The sequence below is a fragment of the Nerophis lumbriciformis genome, linkage group LG02 (assembly GCF_033978685.3).
Source record: "Nerophis lumbriciformis linkage group LG02, RoL_Nlum_v2.1, whole genome shotgun sequence".
Classification (NCBI taxonomy): domain Eukaryota; kingdom Metazoa; phylum Chordata; class Actinopteri; order Syngnathiformes; family Syngnathidae; genus Nerophis; species Nerophis lumbriciformis.
Genome location: NC_084549.2, coordinates 75,481,134 through 75,501,974, shown reverse-complemented (window position 1 = coordinate 75,501,974; position 20,841 = coordinate 75,481,134). Strand labels below are relative to the sequence as shown.

Below are 20,841 nucleotides of genomic sequence, written 5' to 3'. Positions count from 1 at the left end.
TGTTCACTAGCAGGAACCTCCACACTGGCATGTTCACTAGCAGGAACCTCCACACTGGCATGTTCACTGGCAGGAACCTCCACACTGGCATGTTCACTAGCAGGAACCTCCACACTGGCATGTTCACTAGCAGGAACCTCCACACTGGCATGTTCACTAGCAGGAACCTCCACATTAGCAGGAACTTCCACACTGGCATGTTCACTAGCAGGAACCTCCACACTGGCATGTTCACTAGCAGGAACCTCCACACTGGCATGTTCACTAGCAGGAACCTCCACACTGACATGTTCACTAGCAGGAACCTCCACACTGGCATGTTCACTAGCAGGAACCTCCACATTAGCAGGAACTTCCACACTGGCATGTTCACTAGCAGGAACCTCCACACTGGCATGTTCACTAGCAGGAACCTCCACACTGGCATGTTCACTGGCAGGAACCTCCACACTGGCATGTTCACTAGCAGGAACCTCCACACTGGCATGTTCACTAGCAGGAACCTCCACACTGGCATGTTCACTAGCAGGAACCTCCACATTAGCAGGAACTTCCACACTGGCATGTTCACTAGCAGGAACCTCCACACTGGCATGTTCACTAGCAGGAACCTCCACACTGGCATGTTCACTAGCAGGAACCTCCACACTGACATGTTCACTAGCAGGAACCTCCACACTGGCATGTTCACTAGCAGGAACCTCCACATTAGCAGGAACTTCCACACTGGCATGTTCACTAGCAGGAACCTCCACACTGGCATGTTCACTAGCAGGAACCTCCACACTGGCATGTTCACTGGCAGGAACCTCCACACCGGCATGTTCACTAGCAGGAACCTCCACACTGGCATGTTCACTGGCAGGAACCTCCACACTGGCATGTTCACTACGGGCATCATCAAGTCCAGCCAGAGGAACATGTAGTTTTATTGAGTCAGTTGCAACTTGATGGGGTTTATTTGTGTGCAAAGATTAGAAGATGTGGAGTTTCTCTTCCAACTCTTCTCCAGATCAACTTCACATCCATCCTTGGATATTATCATTTTACATTTGTAGACATTTCCATGTCAAAGAACACTTTTATTTGGCAGAAAGACAAAATATGCAAGACTGGATGTGAAGTATTTGGAGCTATAAATAGGTGATTGATCCATTTTCTACCGCTTGTCCCTCTCGCCGTCCCACGTAATTGGAGCCTTAATTGTGACAAGAATTGATAAGAGCATTGATTTGATGATTGATGATTATTTGTGTCAACACATTCTGCATTGCAACTCTTTTATTCCACTTTGTCATGTTTTTTGTCTTCATAATGAATGTTTGTAGAAAGACGTCAAGTTGTTTGTGTGCAGGAAACTTCATAATGAATGTTTGTAGAAAGACGTCAAGTTGTTTGTGTGCAGGAAACTTCATAATGAATGTTTGTAGAAAGACGTCAAGTTGTTTGTGTGCAGGAAAGTCGCACAACACGAGGCGGAGACGGCGGGCGCCATCATGGCCTTCTTCCTGTCGCTGGGCTTGGCACTGGGGGCTGCCATCTCCTTTCTGTTCAGGGCCATCATCTAGCCAGTGAAGACTGGACACCACTCAGCCTTCCACCATCGTTACCACGGCAACACCTTTCTGACAGAATGCAAGCCAACATGATGATTGACATCTTGCTATTTATAAGATGTCACATTCTTCATACTTTTTTTCATGGGGTTCAAAAGTTGACACGTTTTATATATTTAACACCAACAGACATTTCCAAAGCACTATTAAGGCCCAATGATGTACATAATATGACAAAGTATGTGTATGCTACTTTTACGCCCATGATGCTTTTATTCAAGTCACTGAACTGTTGAAGTTGCTGCCATTTCTCAAGTGTTATGTATATCTGCACAAAAACTCTACAGCTAAGTTTATTTTTATATCATTGAGAAGGTCTTTTACTCTTTTAGTTTGCCTGTTTGTAATCCATTTGCTATTCAGAGTGCTTCAGGTACGAGTTTTACTCAGAAGTCAATTTCCCTCGAAGATTGTCAAAAGTATTTCTGATTCTGTGTACGTTCCTCTCAGCTAATAAATGTTGAAGGAAATGTCTCCCTCTGCTGGACACTTGCGGTAACACGGCACTGAAAGTGTCTGCGCTTCTAGACCCGCTTTTTGCTACAGCGCCATCTATCTGCTGGAGGCTGCACGGCCACTGTTTACATTTCATTGGAGACAGACTGTTTTGTCAACATATAGGTTTACAAACATTTAGTTGTCGGCTATTTAAGACTGTTTGGTCAACATATAATAGGTTTAAAAACATTTAGTTGTAGGCAATTAAGACTGTTTGGTCAACATATAAAAAGTTTACAAACATTGAAGACTTCTATGGAATTACAAAAACCGAGACATCGATTTCCCTTATCCGGATGCGGGTCACCGGGGCCCCCTTCTTGAGCCAGGCCCGGAAGTGGGGCACGATGGCGCACGCCTGGTGGCCGGGCCGGGCCTGTCCCTATGGGGCCCGGCCGGGCACAGCCCGAAGAGGCAACGTGGGTCCCCCCTCCAATGGGCTCACCACTCATGAGAGGGGCCATAGGTCAGGTGCGTTGTGAGCTGGGCGGCAGTCGAAGGCAGGGGACTTTGCGGTCTGATCCTCGGCTACATAAGCTAGCTCTTGGGACGTGGAATGTCACCTCACTGGGGGGGGGGGGGGGGGAGCCTGAGCTAGTGCGCAAGGTGAAGTTCCGGCTGGATATAGTCGGACTCACTTTGACGCACAGCAAGGGCTCTGGAACCAGTTCTCTGGAGAGGGGCTGGACTCTCTTCCACACTGGCGTTGCATGCAGTGAGAGGCGACAGGCTGGGGTAGCAATTCTTGTTGCCCCCCCGGCTCAAAGCCTGCACGTTGGAGTTCAACCCAGTGGACGAGAGAGTAGCTTTCCTCCGCCTTCGGGTGGGGGGACGGGTCCTGACGGTTTGTGCTTACGCAGCAAACAGCAGTTCAGAGTACCCACCCTTTTTGGATACACTCGAGGGAGTAATGGAAAGTGCTCCCCCGGGTGATTCCCTTGTCCTACTGGGGGACTTCAACGCTCATGTTGGTAACGACAGTGAAACCTGGAGAGGCGTGATTGGAAAGAATGGCCGTCCGGATCTGAACCCGAGTGGTGTTTTGTTATTGGCCTTTTGTGCTCGTCACAGATTGTCCATAACAAACACCATGTTCAAACATAAGGGCGTCTCTATGTGCACTTTGCACCAGGACACCCTAAGCCACAGTTCCATGATCGACTTTATAGTTGTGTCATTGGATTTGCGGCCTCATGTTTTGGACACTCGGGTGAAGAGAGGGGCAGAGCTTTCTACCGATCACCACCTGGTGGTGAGTTGGCTGCGATGGTGGGGGATGATGCCGGACAGACCTGGCAGGCCCAGGCGCATTGTGAGGGTCTGCTGGGAATGTCTCGCAGAGTCTCCTGTCAGAGGGTTTCAATTCCCACCTCCGGAAGAACTTTGAACATGTCACGAGGGAGGTGCTGGACATTGAACCATTGTTGGACCATGTTCCGCACCTCTATTGTCGAGGTGGCTGATTGGAGCTGTGGCCGCAAGGTAGTTGGTGCCTGTCGTGGCGGTAATCCTAGAACCCGTTGGTGGACACCGGCGGTGAGGGATGCCGTCAAGCTGAAGAAAGAGTCCTATCAGGTTCTTTTGGCTCATAGGACTCCGGAGGCAGCGGACAGGTACCGACAGGACAAGTGGTGTGCGGCTTCAGCGGTCGCGGAGTCAAAAACTCGGCATGGGAGGAGTTCGGGGGAACCATGGAAAACGACTTCCGGACGGCTTCTAAGCGATTCTGGTCCACCATCCGCCGCCTCAGGAAGGGGAAGCAGTGCACTGTCAACACCGTGTATGGTAAGTATGGTGTTCTGCTGACCTCGACTGCGGATGTTGTGGATCGGTGGAGGGAATACTTCGAAGACCTCCTCAATCCCACCAACACGTCTTCTTATGAGAAAGCAGTCCCTGGGGAATCTGTGGTGGGCTCTCCTATTTCTGGGGCTGAGGTTGCTGAGGTAGTTAAAAAGCTCCTCGGTGGCAAGGCCTTGGGGGTGAATGAGAGCCGCCCGGAGTTCCTTAAGGCTGTGGGGCTGTCTTGGTTGACAAGACTCTGCAGCATCGCGTGGACATCGGGGGCGGTACCTCTGGATTGGAAGACCGGGGTGGTGGTTCCTCTCTTTAAGAAGGGGAACCGGAGGGTGTGTTCCAACAATCGTGGGATCACACTCCTCAGCCTTCCTGGTAAGGTCTATTCAGGTGTACTGGAGAGGTGGCTACGCCGGATAGTCAAACCTCGGATTCAGAAGGAACAGTGTCGTTTCCGTCCTGGTCGTGGAACTGTGGACCAGCTCTATACTCTCGGCAGGGTCCCTGAGGGTGCATGGGAGTATGCCCAACCAGTCTACATGTGCTTTGGGAATTGGAGAAGGCATTTGACCGTGTCCCTCGGAAAGTCCTTTGGGGAGTGCTCAGAGATTATGGGGTATCAGTCTGATTGTGGCGGTCCGCTCTCTGTACGATCAGTGTCAGAGCTTGGTCCGCATTGCCGGCAGTAAGTCGGACACGTTTCCAGTGAGGGTTGGACCTCCACCAAGGCTGCCCTTTGTCACCGATTCTGTTCATAACTTTTATGGACAGAATTTCTAGGCGCAGTCAGGGCGTTGAGGGGATCCAGTTTGGTGGCTGCAGGATTAGGTCTCTGCTTTTTGCAGATGATGTGGTCTTGATGGCTTCATCTGGCCAGGATCTTCAGCTCTCACTGGATCGGTTCGCAGCTGAGTGTGAAGTGACTGGGATGGGAATCAACACCTCCAATTTCGAGTCCATGGTTCTCGCCCAGGAAAGGGTAGGGTGCCATCTCCAAGTTGGGGAGAAGATCTTGCTCCATGTGGAGGAGTTCAAGTACCTCGGAGTCTTGCTCACGAGTGAGGGAAGAGTGGATGGTGAGATCGACAGGCGGATCGGTGCGGCGTATTCAGTAATGCGGACGCTGTATCGATCTGTTGTGGTGAAGGAGCTGAGTCGTAAGGCAAAGCTCTCAATTTACTGGTCAATCTACGTTCCCATCCTCACCTATGGTCATGAGCTTTGGGTTATGACTGAAAGGACAAGATCACGTGTACAAGCGTCCAAAATGAGTTTCCTCCGCCGGGTGGCGGGGCTCTCCCTTAGAGATAGGGTGAGAAGCTCTGCCATCCGGGAGGATCTCAAAGTAAAGCAGCTGCTCCTCCACATGGAGAGGAGCCAGATGAGGTGGTTTGGGCATCTGGTCAGGATGCCACCCGAACGCCCCCCTAGAGAGGTGTTTAGGGCACGTCCGACTGGTAGGAGGCCACTGTGAAGATCCAGGACACGTTGGGAAGACTATGTCTCCCGGCTGGCCTGGGAACACCTCGGGGTCCCCTGAGAAGAGCTGGACCAAGTGGGTGGGGAGAGGGAAGTCTGGGCTTCTCTGCTTAGGCTGCTGCCCCCGCCACACGACCTCGGATAAGCGGAAGAAGATGGATGGATGGATAGTTGTAGGCTATTTACGACTGTTTTGTCAACATATAATAGGTTTGCAAACATTTAGTTGTAGTTTATTTAGTACAAAGGCTTTAAAAGCTATTGTACAGTTGCAATTTCCAAGTCAACCAGTAGGTGGCACTGGGTCCACTCCAGTTCTCATTGAATGTGACAGACGACCAAAAGCAAAACAGGTGACTTGTATGATTTTATTCTTAAGGTAAATGCTTTATTCAAAAATAAATTACCACAAATGTTTTAAAAAGGTGGACAGGCATACTCCACACAAATCAACCTGATAATCACGTTTCTATCGTCCTCCCAAACAGGACGCGTCTATGAACAGTTCCAAAGAAACTTAGCTACAGCAACGCTGTTCAATTGACCCCAAACAAACCTCGATTGGCTCTACAATGCATACAAAGGCTATTTCAAAATCCAAGTTCCACCTGCAGTCACGGAGAAGGGAATAAACGGAGTGACGTCAACACAACCTTAGTCTAATAGCTCCTGAGAATCAAACGAGTGGGCGAAAATAGTCTTCATGTTGACGTCAGACTTTTAAGGAATAAACCGTTTTTCGGGGGCTACAAAGTTCAAAGGTGTTTAGTTGGGAGTCTTGGGTTCATTTGCTTTCATAGCACGGAGACCGGAAGTAGCAAGTGCTAGCTTGAGGCAGCACTTAAAGCTTACCAATTCTACCACATAGTCTGCTTTTAAACAAGTAATTACCTATAAACCATTTTATGAAGCGAGAACTGACATTTGAACTGAACTTTAGACGTAATGAGTCATTTAAAAAAAAAAAAAAAAAAAAAAAAAAAAATTGCCTTCAAGCTAAGCTAATTTGTCAAGGCGTTTCTATAAAGTATACAGACTTTGTATTATAGAAGTTAAAGATGTGCGACAACTAAAGGGAGAAAATGGTCTTCACTTTGTTTCGTTGAGTTAGACATTTCTTTTTTAGAAAACAGAAACATTTTTATGGGGGTGAAAAGTTAACAGGCTAGGAAATTAGCTTTGATTAGCATGGAGACTGGAAGTAGCAAACGTTAGCGTGAGGCAGCACTTAAAGATCACCAATTGTACCACATAACGTCATAGTCTTCTTTTTAAACACATCATTTTGTACCTATAAACCTTTTTTTGAAGCGAGAAATGGCATTTGGACGTTAGCCTAAGATAGCTAAGCTAAGATCATTTTGTTTAGCCTTCACACTAACAGCAAGCTAAACTGTCAAGTCAGCAATAGGTATTTCTATGTTGCTTTAAGTACTATAGATGTCAAACAAGTGTGATGATTAAAGCACAAAAATAGTGTTCACGTAACATAAAATTTGTGTTAAGAATAAAACTTTTTGGGGTTGAAGACTAGAGCAAATGAGTTTTGATTAGCAACTGCTAGCGTTAAACGGCTCCTAAAGATCACCAATTCCACCACACTAAGCCAATAGCCTGCTTTCGCTTCAACAATTTTATACCTATAATAATTTATGAAGCCAAAAATATCTTTTGGGACTAAACTTTATGAAAAATGGTTAGCCTTCATGCTAAGCTAATTTTTAACCTAAATGAAATGGTCAAAAGTCAGTGTTTCTATGAAGAAGTCAACTAAGTAGTGAAGATGTTAAGTCCGACATTAAAGGTTATTAGCGCTTAATTTAGCACTCTACTTTGAAAAATGAAAGAAATATGGCGGCTTGTTACAGTTTGATTGACACTTCCTATTTTTACAAGTGATTCTTGATAATACTGTCCAAACAATTCACATTCTAACTTCCTGATTGTGCTTTTAAACCAAGAACGCTGTGAACAAGTGGAAGGCATGATGTTGTGGTTTTGGCAAAAGGCCACAGCGAAGGAGGTCAGCTTTGGTGTTGTTGTTGTTGACAGGAAGTGCGTCAGTGCGTCTTTAACTTGGCGTGTTGCTGCGAGCTGCCTTCTGTCAGGCTGGCTTTCAGAGAGTTGACCACCGTCTGCCTCACCTTGTCTTCCACGTAATGTTCACTCAGCGGCTTGACCACCTGCAGCAACACACAGCCCCCCAGGTGAGGAACACTTCCTGCCAAATAGTGAGACCAAACCACATATTTACATTTGCTTCACCACCTGCAGCAACACACAGGTGAGGAACACTTCCTGCCAAATAGTGAGACCAAACCACATATTTACATTTGCTTGAACCACCTGCAGGTGAGGAACACTTCCGGCCAAATAGTGAGACCAAACCACATATTTACATTTGCTTGACCACCTGCAGCAACACACAGGTGAGGAACACTTCCTGCCAAATAGTGAGACCAAACCACACATTTACATTTGCTTGAACCACCTGCAGCAACACACAGGCGAGGAACACTTTCTGCCAAATAGTGAGACCAAACCACATGCCGTACTGTACTGCAGCTATGTGTTGTAATACAATCAGTTATACTGTACTACACCTATGTGTTGTAAAACAATCAGTTATACTGTACTACACCTATGTGTTGTAATACAATCAGTTATACTGTACTACATCTATGTGTTGTAATATAATCAGTTATACTGTACTACATCTATGTGTTGTAATACAATCAGTTATACTGTACTACACCTATGTGTTGTAAAACAATCAGTTATACTGTACTACACCTATGTGTTGTAATACAATCAGTTATACTGTACTACATCTATGTGTTGTAATACAATCAGTTATACTGTACTACACCTATGTGTTGTAATACAATCAGTTATACTGTACTACATCTATGTGTTGTAATACAATCAGTTACAACTACATGCTATCATTTCACCTTCAAAAATATGTAAATTATTTTCAAAATATTGCATATTTCTTTTTATTTACACCAGCTGCTGTCCAAACTGAAGTAATAAAAATGAACAATAATCTTTGTTATTAGTGGCAATGTGCATGGTTATTATTTCAGGTTTTCCTCATGACATTAGTTGCTCTTTTTAAACCTACGCGTGTCTTTATTTCTATGTGGCGGGCCAACAAAAGCCAAGCAAATGGCACCTGATTGATATTTATGTTATTTTTGGTCTTATTTTATTTGATTTTATTTTGTCAACTTTATTTCCAGTACCTATTTAAAAACATGACCTATATTTGAAAAACATTTGACACTGGTGGAAAAAAATGAAATATATTTACCTACAGACTATTAGTTCCATGTACTAAAAAGCATGTACCTAAGTGTCATATTGTATTTGTCCTTCACGTGGTATCAAAAAACTAGTTTTAAAATCTAGTGTTAAAAAATAGCTATATTTGTAAAAATGTTTCAACATTTAATTTGTAAGTAGACATTTTAAAATAAAAAAACATTTACCGTATTTTTAAAATTATATTTCCACACATTGTGTATTTACAGACTGTGCATACATGAAATATATTTCCACAGTGGGTAGGCAAAGTCTTTGAAAGCTTCATTGCAGCCATGTTGCTTGACACAAAATGTCACATGGTATTCAGATCCTTGGCTCATACTAAACTCCCTTTGGAGTCCAGCTGTGTTGAATAAGACTTGACCTCACAGCTGACAGTGCATGTCAATCATGAGGTCCAAGGAAGTCAGACACAGAATGGTGGCAAGGCACAGACCTGGTCAAGGTTACAAACATTTCTGCAAGATCACAGTGGCCTCCATAATCCTTAAATAGAAGAAGTTTGGGACCAGCACAATTCTTCCTAGACCTGGCCGTCCAGCCAAACTGAGCAATGGTGGGAGAAGAGCTTTGGTGAGAGGTGAAGAAGAGCTCCAGGGATGCAGTAGGGAGATGGGAGAAAGTTCCACAAGGTCAACTTTCACAGCAGCGGGGCTTTTGATTTGATTTCTATGAAATATACGAATATGAAAGACCGCAGAGTTTGCCAGAAAACACACCAAGGACTCCCCGACTATAAGAAATACCAGTCTCTGGTCTGATGAGACCAAGATTGAACTTCATTCTAGGACGTATATGTGGAGAAAGCAGGCCCTGCAATACAATACAATCATGCTGGTGGCAGCATCATGATACGGGGGTGTTTTTCTGCTGCAGGGACATTTGAATTGAAGTCAAGTATCCTGGAAGAAAACCTCTTCCAGAGTGCTCAGGACTCAGACTGGGCTGACAATGACCTTAGGCACACAGCTAAAATAAACAATTCTGGGACCATTCTTGACTGGCCCAGCCAAAGCCCTGACCTAAACCCAAATGAGCATTGACCTGAAGATGGCTGTCCACCATCCAACCCGACAGAACTGGAGAGAGGCTCTCCAAATCCAGGTGTTGCATCATTCCCAAGAAGACTCATGGTTGGTCCTGAGCAAAGGTTCTGAATACTTGGAGCATCTGATGGTTCAGTTTTTGTTAAGATGGTCCTGAGCAAAGGTTCTGAATACTTGGACCATGTGATGGTTCAGTTTTTGTTAAGATGGTCCTGAGCAAAGGTTCTGAATACTTGGACCATGTGATGGTTCAGTTTTTGTTAAGATGGTCCTGAGAGAACATTCATGAGAAATAAAATGCTTTCAGATTTGAGCAAATGGCTGCAATGAAACATTTAAAGGGGTGGGAATATTTCCTGTTCCCATGTACAGTACATACTGAATGTATTGGACATACTATTTGAAATATCTAAATAGTCTTACTTTACTTTTTTACAAATATGACATGCGTTTTATTCACTTTTTTCAAAGTGTTTTCTATAAAGTTGAAAGTTAAAGTACCACTGACACACGAGGTGTGGTGAAATGACCCTCTGGATTTGACCCATCCCCATGTTCCAGCCCCTGGGAAAGTACACATTTACCCTATTTTTACAAATATATTTACCTACAATGTGTAAAAAAAAGTATATCTACAGACTACATTTGACCTGCATACTGTAACATATTTACATACATACTGAATTTGGAAAAACCATGTGCCTAATGTATTTTAAATATATCATACTCTATTTTACCTACATAGTGTACTATAATCATTTAGTGTTATATTTTGCTATATTTGTTTTATATTTACACTTTAAGGATTTTAATAAAACACATCTTTACAAATATATTTGCATATATTAAAAGTATGCATACTGTATTTGTCTTACAAGCTGTATTTAACATTGTTAAAATCTATATACATACTGTTAGTTTACTTGCATATCATACTTGCACATTAAGTACTACATTTTATTTGTACAAATATAAGTTTATTACATTTCTACCTCAAGGTTATTGATATTATAGTGCCACCTGCTGCTTCTGCATGGAACTGCCAGCCATGTTTTAGTGCCAGTGTTCTTAAAAAAAGGGTGTGGACTTGGCTGGGGACTGTAAAGAAAGACAAAGTCCAAAGGACCACAGTGAGTCCCAGAGAACAAGGCCATGAAAGAGAAGAAGATTGTGCCATGGGGCGTGTTCGCTACAAAGACAGTGATAGTGATAGTGTGCCATGGGGCGTGGTCGCTACAAAGACAGTGATAGTGTGCCATGGGGCGTGGTCGCTACAAAGACAGTGATAGTGATAGTGTGCCATGGGGCGTGGTCGCTACAAAGACAGTGATAGTGTGCCATGGGGCGTGGTCGCTACAAAGACAGTGATAGTGTGCCATGGGGCGTGGTCGCTACAAAGACAGTGATAGTGTGCCATGGGGCGTGGTCGCTACAAAGACAGTGATAGTGTGCCATGGGGCGTGGTCGCTACAAAGACAGTGATAGTGATAGTGTGCCATGGGGCGTGGTCGCTACAAAGACAGTGATAGTGTGCCATGGGGCGTGGTCGCTACAAAGACAGTGATAGTGATAGTGTGCCATGGGGCGTGGTCGCTACAAAGACAGTGATAGTGTGCCATGGGGCGTGGTCGCTACAAAGACAGTGATAGTGTGCCATGGGGCGTGGTCGCTACAAAGACAGTGATAGTGTGCCATGGGGCGTGGTCGCTACAAAGACAGTGATAGTGTGCCATGGGGCGTGGTCGCTACAAAGACAGTGATAGTGATAGTGTGCCATGGGGCGTGGTCGCTACAAAGACAGTGATAGTGTGCCATGGGGCGTGGTCGCTACGAAGACAGTGATAGTGTGCCATGGGGCGTGGTCGCTACAAAGACAGTGATAGTGATAGTGTGCCATGGGGCGTGGTCGCTACAAAGACAGTGATAGTGTGCCATGGGGCGTGGTCGCTACAAAGACAGTGATAGTGTGCCATGGGGCGTGGTCGCTACAAAGACAGTGATAGTGATAGTGTGCCATGGGGCGTGGTCGCTACAAAGACAGTGATAGTGATAGTGTGCCATGGGGCGTGGTCGCTACAAAGACAGTGATAGTGTGCCATGGGGCGTGGTCGCTACGAAGACAGTGATAGTGTGCCATGGGGCGTGGTCGCTACAAAGACAGTGATAGTGATAGTGTGCCATGGGGCGTGGTCGCTACAAAGACAGTGATAGTGTGCCATGGGGCGTGGTCGCTACAAAGACAGTGATAGTGTGCCATGGGGCGTGGTCGCTACAAAGACAGTGATAGTGATAGTGTGCCATGGGGCGTGGTCGCTACAAAGACAGTGATAGTGATAGTGTGCCATGGGGCGTGGTTGCTACAAAGACAGTGATAGTGTGCCATGGGGCGTGGTCGCTACAAAGACAGTGATAGTGTGCCATGGGGCGTGGTCGCTACAAAGACAGTGATAGTGTGCCATGGGGCGTGGTCGCTACAAAGACAGTGATAGTGTGCCATGGGGCGTGGTTGCTACAAAGACAGTGATAGTGATAGTGTGCCATGGGGCGTGGTCGCTACAAAGACAGTGATAGTGATAGTGTGCCATGGGGCGTGGTCGCTACAAAGACAGTGATAGTGATAGTGTGCCATGGGGCGTGGTCGCTACAAAGACAGTGATAGTGTGCCATGGGGCGTGGTCGCTACGAAGACAGTGATAGTGTGCCATGGGGCGTGGTCGCTACAAAGACAGTGATAGTGTGCCATGGGGCGTGGTCGCTACAAAGACAGTGATAGTGATAGTGTGCCATGGGGCGTGGTCGCTACAAAGACAGTGATAGTGTGCCATGGGGCGTGGTCGCTACAAAGACAGTGATAGTGTGCCATGGGGCGTGGTCGCTACAAAGACAGTGATAGTGATAGTGTGCCATGGGGCGTGGTCGCTACAAAGACAGTGATAGTGTGCCATGGGGCGTGGTCGCTACAAAGACAGTGATAGTGATAGTGTGCCATGGGGCGTGGTCGCTACAAAGACAGTGATAGTGTGCCATGGGGCGTGGTCGCTACAAAGACAGTGATAGTGTGCCATGGGGCGTGGTCGCTACAAAGACAGTGATAGTGTGCCATGGGGCGTGGTCGCTACAAAGACAGTGATAGTGTGCCATGGGGCGTGGTCGCTACAAAGACAGTGATAGTGATAGTGTGCCATGGGGCGTGGTCGCTACAAAGACAGTGATAGTGTGCCATGGGGCGTGGTCGCTACAAAGACAGTGATAGTGATAGTGTGCCATGGGGCGTGGTCGCTACAAAGACAGTGATAGTGTGCCATGGGGCGTGGTCGCTACAAAGACAGTGATAGTGTGCCATGGGGCGTGGTCGCTACAAAGACAGTGATAGTGTGCCATGGGGCGTGGTCGCTACAAAGACAGTGATAGTGTGCCATGGGGCGTGGTCGCTACAAAGACAGTGATAGTGATAGTGTGCCATGGGGCGTGGTCGCTACAAAGACAGTGATAGTGTGCCATGGGGCGTGGTCGCTACGAAGACAGTGATAGTGTGCCATGGGGCGTGGTCGCTACAAAGACAGTGATAGTGATAGTGTGCCATGGGGCGTGGTCGCTACAAAGACAGTGATAGTGTGCCATGGGGCGTGGTCGCTACAAAGACAGTGATAGTGTGCCATGGGGCGTGGTCGCTACAAAGACAGTGATAGTGATAGTGTGCCATGGGGCGTGGTCGCTACAAAGACAGTGATAGTGATAGTGTGCCATGGGGCGTGGTCGCTACAAAGACAGTGATAGTGTGCCATGGGGCGTGGTCGCTACGAAGACAGTGATAGTGTGCCATGGGGCGTGGTCGCTACAAAGACAGTGATAGTGATAGTGTGCCATGGGGCGTGGTCGCTACAAAGACAGTGATAGTGTGCCATGGGGCGTGGTCGCTACAAAGACAGTGATAGTGTGCCATGGGGCGTGGTCGCTACAAAGACAGTGATAGTGATAGTGTGCCATGGGGCGTGGTCGCTACAAAGACAGTGATAGTGATAGTGTGCCATGGGGCGTGGTTGCTACAAAGACAGTGATAGTGTGCCATGGGGCGTGGTCGCTACAAAGACAGTGATAGTGTGCCATGGGGCGTGGTCGCTACAAAGACAGTGATAGTGTGCCATGGGGCGTGGTCGCTACAAAGACAGTGATAGTGTGCCATGGGGCGTGGTTGCTACAAAGACAGTGATAGTGATAGTGTGCCATGGGGCGTGGTCGCTACAAAGACAGTGATAGTGATAGTGTGCCATGGGGCGTGGTCGCTACAAAGACAGTGATAGTGATAGTGTGCCATGGGGCGTGGTCGCTACAAAGACAGTGATAGTGATAGTGTGCCATGGGGCGTGGTCGCTACAAAGACAGTGATAGTGATAGTGTGCCATGGGGCGTGGTCGCTACGAAGACAGTGATAGTGTGCCATGGGGCGTGGTCGCTACAAAGACAGTGATAGTGTGCCATGGGGCGTGGTCGCTACAAAGACAGTGATAGTGATAGTGTGCCATGGGGCGTGGTCGCTACAAAGACAGTGATAGTGTGCCATGGGGCGTGGTCGCTACAAAGACAGTGATAGTGTGCCATGGGGCGTGGTCGCTACGAAGACAGTGATAGTGTGCCATGGGGCGTGGTCGCTACAAAGACAGTGATAGTGTGCCATGGGGCGTGGTCGCTACAAAGACAGTGATAGTGTGCCATGGGGCGTGGTCGCTACAAAGACAGTGATAGTGATAGTGTGCCATGGGGCGTGGTCGCTACAAAGACAGTGATAGTGTGCCATGGGGCGTGGTCGCTACAAAGACAGTGATAGTGATAGTGTGCCATGGGGCGTGGTCGCTACAAAGACAGTGATAGTGTGCCATGGGGCGTGGTCGCTACAAAGACAGTGATAGTGTGCCATGGGGCGTGGTCGCTACAAAGACAGTGATAGTGTGCCATGGGGCGTGGTTGCTACAAAGACAGTGATAGTGATAGTGTGCCACGGGGCGTGGTCGCTACAAAGACAGTGATAGTGTGCCATGGGGCGTGGTCGCTACGAAGACAGTGATAGTGTGCCATGGGGCGTGGTCGCTACAAAGACAGTGATAGTGTGCCATGGGGCGTGGTCGCTACAAAGACAGTGATAGTGATAGTGTGCCATGGGGCGTGGTCGCTACAAAGACAGTGATAGTGATAGTGTGCCATGGGGCGTGGTTGCTACAAAGACAGTGATAGTGATAGTGTGCCATGGGGCGTGGTCGCTACAAAGACAGTGATAGTGATAGTGTGCCATGGGGCGTGGTCGCTACAAAGACAGTGATAGTGTGCCATGGGGCGTGGTCGCTACAAAGACAGTGATAGTGTGCCATGGGGCGTGGTCGCTACAAAGACAGTGATAGTGTGCCATGGGGCGTGGTCGCTACAAAGACAGTGATAGTGATAGTGTGCCATGGGGCGTGGTCGCTACAAAGACAGTGATAGTGATAGTGTGCCATGGGGCGTGGTTGCTACAAAGACAGTGATAGTGATAGTGTGCCATGGGGCGTGGTCGCTACAAAGACAGTGATAGTGATAGTGTGCCATGGGGCGTGGTCGCTACAAAGACAGTGATAGTGTGCCATGGGGCGTGGTCGCTACAAAGACAGTGATAGTGATAGTGTGCCATGGGGCGTGGTCGCTACAGGGGAACAAAGACACAACAAGGTGGTCTAGCGGATCTTTCTGTGGCGCTGATGGAGGTAGCGGTTGTTGTTGGGAGGGGACAGAGCCCATACGCCTGGCGTTGCTCTGGCCAGCAGGGCGGCGGGCCAGAGCCAGGGCACACCCTTGGCCACGCGCTGGTAAAGTTTGGAAAGAACCTGAGGAGCAGAGCGGGAGGAGGGAGAGTTAAAGCGCGGAGGAGGAAAGATCCAGAAGGTTCAGGGAGGATGATTTGGACAAATAATAGGTCAAGAAAGAGTGTACTGGTTGGCAGGAAGTGGAAGAACCAAAGACAGGAAGTGAAGATGGCAGGCCGGGTGGGGGGGAACGTCCTGAAACAAGGCTTTCCTAAGCATCAAAATAAAGGCCCTTCACTCACCTGTTCCCACAGCGTCTCCGCCACCAGGTCTATAATCGTCCCAACCTCGCGGAACTCTCCAGAATACTTGACGTAGGCCCAGACGCAGAGCGACATCAGTGCCAGGCCCATGAGCAGGTTGGCCAGCGTCGCCAGCGTGCTCAGGCCCAGCAAGCCCGTCACGCCCGACACCACGTAGGCCACTAACATGACGGCGAAGAGCGTGGCGGGCGTGCGGGCGGCGTAGAAGATGTTCTTGCCCTCGTTGTGCTTGCAGAAGCTGCCCAAGGCCTCGTCCAGCTCCGCCTCCAGCTGGCTCTGGTAGCGCTGGCAGAACTCCTCGCCGCCCATCTTCTTCACCGAGCGGAAGTAGCGCACAGAGTTCTCACGGAACTCCTCGTGGCAGCGCTCCAGATCAGCAGGGGCCATGTAGGGCTGGTCGCCGCCACACACCTAACACAAAACATGTCAGCACACCACAACCAATAAATATGTGTGGCTGACCAGAGATTCTCATTCCATCCATAAGCCCTCACGTTCTTGTTGTTGACACATTCTATCTTAGATTTGACAGCTTTTCATTCCATCCATAAACCCTCACGTTGTTGTTGTTGTTGACACATTCTATCTTAGATTTGACAGCTTCTCTTTCCATCCATAAACCCTCATGATGTTGTTGTTGTTGACACATTCTATCTTAGATTTGACAGCCACAAGCGAACCAATGTAATGTAGCATCCTTGCTAGCACAGTGTAAAGCCACTTTGGCAGCAATCCTTTCCTCCCTGGTGTCAAATAAACTAAGTTTCTTACAGATATCATTATCACTGGAGGACGAGCTAAACATGCTACACTACACAGGTGGAGATGCTAACTGCAAGCTAGAGCTCTTGAATATAAACAAAGGTAGGTGGATCGATACGTATCGTGTCAGTATATGGTCGATTCTTCAGTGGCTTAATCAAAAACATTTACAACAGGAGGGCAGTAGGACGAAAACCAAAGAGCCAATAGTAGGAAATACTTGTAATATTTAATACTTGTAATATTGAATTGATATTGTTACGCCACCATCCTGTGTTTGATTACCAGTCTAAAATGTCATCATGCAATGACGTTAAAAATGGGAAGTATCAGCATTGGTGTGACTAGTACTACTTGGTACTAGGATACACACATCTATATGTAGCACAGTCCTAAACTAATGTCAAGTATTCAAACAGAAGTGTAGATAGTACAGTAAATTAGCAAGTGCATGAATAATAGTTTGCTGGCAATCATAGTGTACGTCAAAAGTCACATTAAGAGCCTTTCTGTTTTTTTTATTTTCCTGAGGGAACTCTCCTGAAGGAATCAATAAAGTACTATGTATCTATCTAACCCGTTTTAAAATGGTACTATTGTCATTTACATACCAAATTTATGGCTGCAATATAAATCACAATATAGATGTATGACAGTGTCAAAGAAAAAAGAGCATTATTATCTTTGTGAAAGGTGAAACAGGGCAGGTGTAACTAATGGTGTGACCACTATTATGCTAACATTTGACAGCTTGTTTTGCTGTCACATGATTATTATCACTATTAGTTTTTTATAAATCAGATGAATCACATTTTGGAATTTGGACTAATCATGATTAATCACTAGTGATTATCGTATATTTGCGGGATTATAAGTCGCTCCGGAGTATAAGTCGCACCGGCCGAAAATGCATAATAAAGAAGGAAAAAAACATATATAAGTCGCACTCGAGTGTAAGTCGCATTTTTGGGGGAAATGTATTTGATAAAATCCAACACCAAGAATAGACATTTGAAAAGCAATTTAAAATAAATAAACAGGCTGAATAAGTGTACGTTATATGAGGCATAAATAACCAACTGGTATGTTAACGTAACATATTATGGTAAGAGTCATTCAAATAACTATAACATATAGAACATGCTATACAATCTGTCACTCCTAATCGCTAAATCCCATGAAATCTTCTTCCTCGTTGTCGCTCCGACCAAACTATGAAAAAAAACTGCGATTTACAATCCAAAAAATACGGTACTCATTTGCATCATTGAAATTTGCTTAAGGAAAGAGCCAAATATTTGTGGACAAATGCATTTCTTTTGTTGGAATATCATTCAGGAAGATTTTTAAACATTTTACTTGAATACATGCGGTTTATTATTATTATTCACAAAACTGAAGGTCCTGGGTTCGATCCCCGGGCTCGGGGTCTTTCTGTGTGGAGTTTGCATGTTTCTTCCCACCTCCAAAGACATGCACCTGGGGATAGGCCCCCCTACCTCCAAATACATGCACCTGGGGATAGGCCCCTACCACCTCCAAATACATGCACCTGGGGATAGGCCCCTACCACCTCCAAATACATGCACCTGGGGATAGGCCCCTACCACCTCCAAATACATGCACCTGGGGATAGGCCCCTACCACCTCCAAATACATGCACCTGGGGATAGGCCCCTCCCACCTCCAAATACATGCACCTGGGGATAGGCCCCTCCCACCTCCAACTACATGCACCTGGGGATAGGCCCCTCCCACCTCCAACTACATGCACCTGGGAATAGGTTGATTGGCAACACAAAAAATTGGCCCTGGTGTGTGAATGATGTCTATCTGTGATGAGGTGGCGACTTGTCCAGGGTGTACCCGAATGCAGCTGAGATAGGCTCCAGCACCCCCCGCGACCCCAAAAAGGGACATCCATCCATCCATTTTCTACCGCTTATTCCCTTTGGGGTCGCGGGGGGCGCTGGAGCCTATCTCAGCTACAATCGGGCGGAAGGCGGGGTACACCCTGGACAAGTCGCCAAGCGGTAGAAAATGGATGGATGGATGTTTCAGTTCTTTCAGGATGTGTTTTGAGGTGAAATTTGCCGGCGAGCACACCAGTCGGGGTCACTCATGACGTATGAAATTGATCGATTAAGGTAAGAGAGCTAGTACACTCCAAACAAACTGCACAAGTCATCCAAGTGTATACATAATTAATAGTGATGAATCACATGAGTTAACTCATTCATTTTGACAGTCCTAGTTAAAGACCTACACTGCACTAAATACCTGTTCCATGTTCTTGTTGTACATGTCATGTGATGAATCACATGGCTTAACTCATTGATTTTGACAGTCCTAGTTAAAGACCAACACTGCATCATTCTACTGTGCTTTACCTGTTCCATGTTCTTGCTGTACATGTCTTTGGCTCCTGCTACAGCAGTCAGATTGTTTGCTTCAGCCGTGGCCTTCAAAAGAGACAAGAAAAGCTCTGAGCTTGCATGAAGCCAACAGTTAAAAGTCAGACCCACCTGCAGCATGGACTTTGGATGAGGCAGCTCCTCGCCCTGGTAGATCTTTATGTAAGCCTGAAGAAACATTGACATGTCGTAGCAGAGGTAAAACGGAATCCATCCTGTTTGGGTCCCACATCAACCTTAAGAAAGTCAATGACTTCACTATAAAAGTGGGTGACATTGTTATCACCAGGAAAGATGAGGTCACCTACCTAGGTTCCATTCTAGAGGCTAATCTTTCCTGTGATAAAATGGCAACCAAGGTCATCAAAAAGGTCAACCAACGAACGAGATTTCTCTATAGAATCTCCTCTCTGGTCAACAAAAGCACCATGAAGATTCTAGCGGGAACTCTCGTTCAACCCTTTTTCCATTACGCATGCACCTCCTGGTACCCTAGCACCTCCAAAACCCTCAAATCTAGACTCCAAACATCCCAGACCAAGCTAGTCAGATTACTTCTAGACCTCCACCCCAGATCACACCTCACTCCTACCCACTTCTCCAAAGTGGGCTGGCTCAGGGTGGAGGACAGAGTAAAACAACTTGCACTGAGCCTAGTCTATATATGATAGTATACAGTATAAGATAGTATATATCTGTATCATGAATCAATTTAAGTGGACCCTGACTTAAACTTATTCGGTTGTTACCATTTAGTGGTCAATTGTACGGAATATGTACTTCACTGTGCAACCTACTAATAAAAGTCTCAATCAATCAATCAATCAATCAATCAAGGAAGAGGATTCCTTCCAAATGTCTCACCTTGAAGTACTCCACAAGATCTCGGCATGTGACCTTGTTGCCTCCGATCTCCTTCTCCACAAGTCGCTCCGGCGCCAGGAGGAGAGGCACCAGCTGGGACAACTGCTCCTTGAAGTCCCCGTCGATTTCTACAGAACACAAAGACGGACTGTTGACCCACTGCGTGTCAGACGTTGACTGGTAGACGTTCGCACCTCTGAGCCGGCCGTCAAAGTAAGGGTTGGTGGACACCTTGAGGCCAGGGTGAGGCAGCAGGAAGCAGCCGATGTTTGAGAAGCAGGAGTGGATGTGCTTGCGGACGTTCTGCAACTCCTGGTGTTGGTGCTGCTTGACCTGACGGAGCAGACGACATCACTGACGACCATTTGTTTTCCTCCGGCCCTCATGACTCACCTGGAGACGTTTTTCAAGAAAGTCGTAGCCTCCCTCCAGGCCATAGTTGTGTTCGTAGGGGAAACTCCAGTCACGAATCAGAAACATCAGGGACTGATCAACAGAGCAAACTTTGAAGTGGATGAAAAAAGATGGGAGCTGAAAGATGCGAGTACCTGGAAAGGTTTCAAGTAGATCTCCTCCATGGCGAGGCGTCCGTACTCCGTGAACAGCTGCATAGGACATAATGAGAACACTCACTGGAGAACATTTGAGGAAGGTGCCACAAACCTGAAGATGCTGAAGGTCGTCCTCTTGAATGTTCTGCGAGAGATTGTACACCTGACAAAGAACACACACAGCCTGCTTTTTCAGAGAGATTTGGCATTTTGACATAGATCAACATCTCAGGCTGGACAATCCATCACATTTTCATTATGAAAATATAATCCATCCATTTAAAAAAAAAATATATATATATTATTGGTCTGTGCAAAGTGCATGCAAGTTCTGGAGCTTGTGACGGTGACACAGATGAGGAGCGAAGGAGTGGGGAAAAAAGATCAGGT

At 46.7% G+C, this 20,841-nt stretch overlaps 2 protein-coding genes across 6 annotated transcripts in view; one reads left to right on the top strand and one right to left on the bottom strand.

The window, feature by feature from the left end:
* The window catches only part of LOC133581356 (equilibrative nucleoside transporter 1-like), a 69,863-nt gene extending 67,705 nt beyond the window's left edge, over positions 1-2,158 (top strand). For 2 of the 3 annotated variants that reach the window (XM_072912026.1, XM_072912028.1), the window contains exon 13: positions 1,457-2,158. In XM_072912026.1, coding sequence (XP_072768127.1) covers positions 1,457-1,568 — 112 coding nt within the window. In that variant the 3' untranslated portion in view covers positions 1,569-2,158. The remainder of the gene's footprint in view (positions 1-1,456) is intronic. The other variant, XM_061935339.2, reaches the window with a different exon arrangement.
* Positions 2,159-5,744: 3,586 nt separating this feature from the next.
* atl2 (atlastin GTPase 2) overlaps positions 5,745-20,841 on the bottom strand; it is a 31,565-nt gene continuing 16,468 nt past the window's right edge. Inside the window, exons 6-14 of one of the 3 annotated variants that reach the window (XM_061968848.2) lie at positions 20,564-20,614; positions 20,449-20,505; positions 20,294-20,386; positions 20,095-20,233; positions 19,901-20,028; positions 19,148-19,204; positions 19,013-19,084; positions 15,840-16,271; positions 5,745-7,611 (exon numbers count right to left, since the gene is read on the bottom strand). In XM_061968848.2, coding sequence (XP_061824832.2) covers positions 7,558-7,611; positions 15,840-16,271; positions 19,013-19,084; positions 19,148-19,204; positions 19,901-20,028; positions 20,095-20,233; positions 20,294-20,386; positions 20,449-20,505; positions 20,564-20,614 — 1,083 coding nt within the window. In that variant the 3' untranslated portion in view covers positions 5,745-7,557. Of the gene's footprint in view, positions 7,612-15,345; positions 15,619-15,839; positions 16,272-19,012; positions 19,085-19,147; positions 19,205-19,900; positions 20,029-20,094; positions 20,234-20,293; positions 20,387-20,448; positions 20,506-20,563; positions 20,615-20,841 lie in introns of those variants that run through there. The other 2 variants (XM_061968829.2, XM_072912025.1) reach the window with 2 other exon arrangements.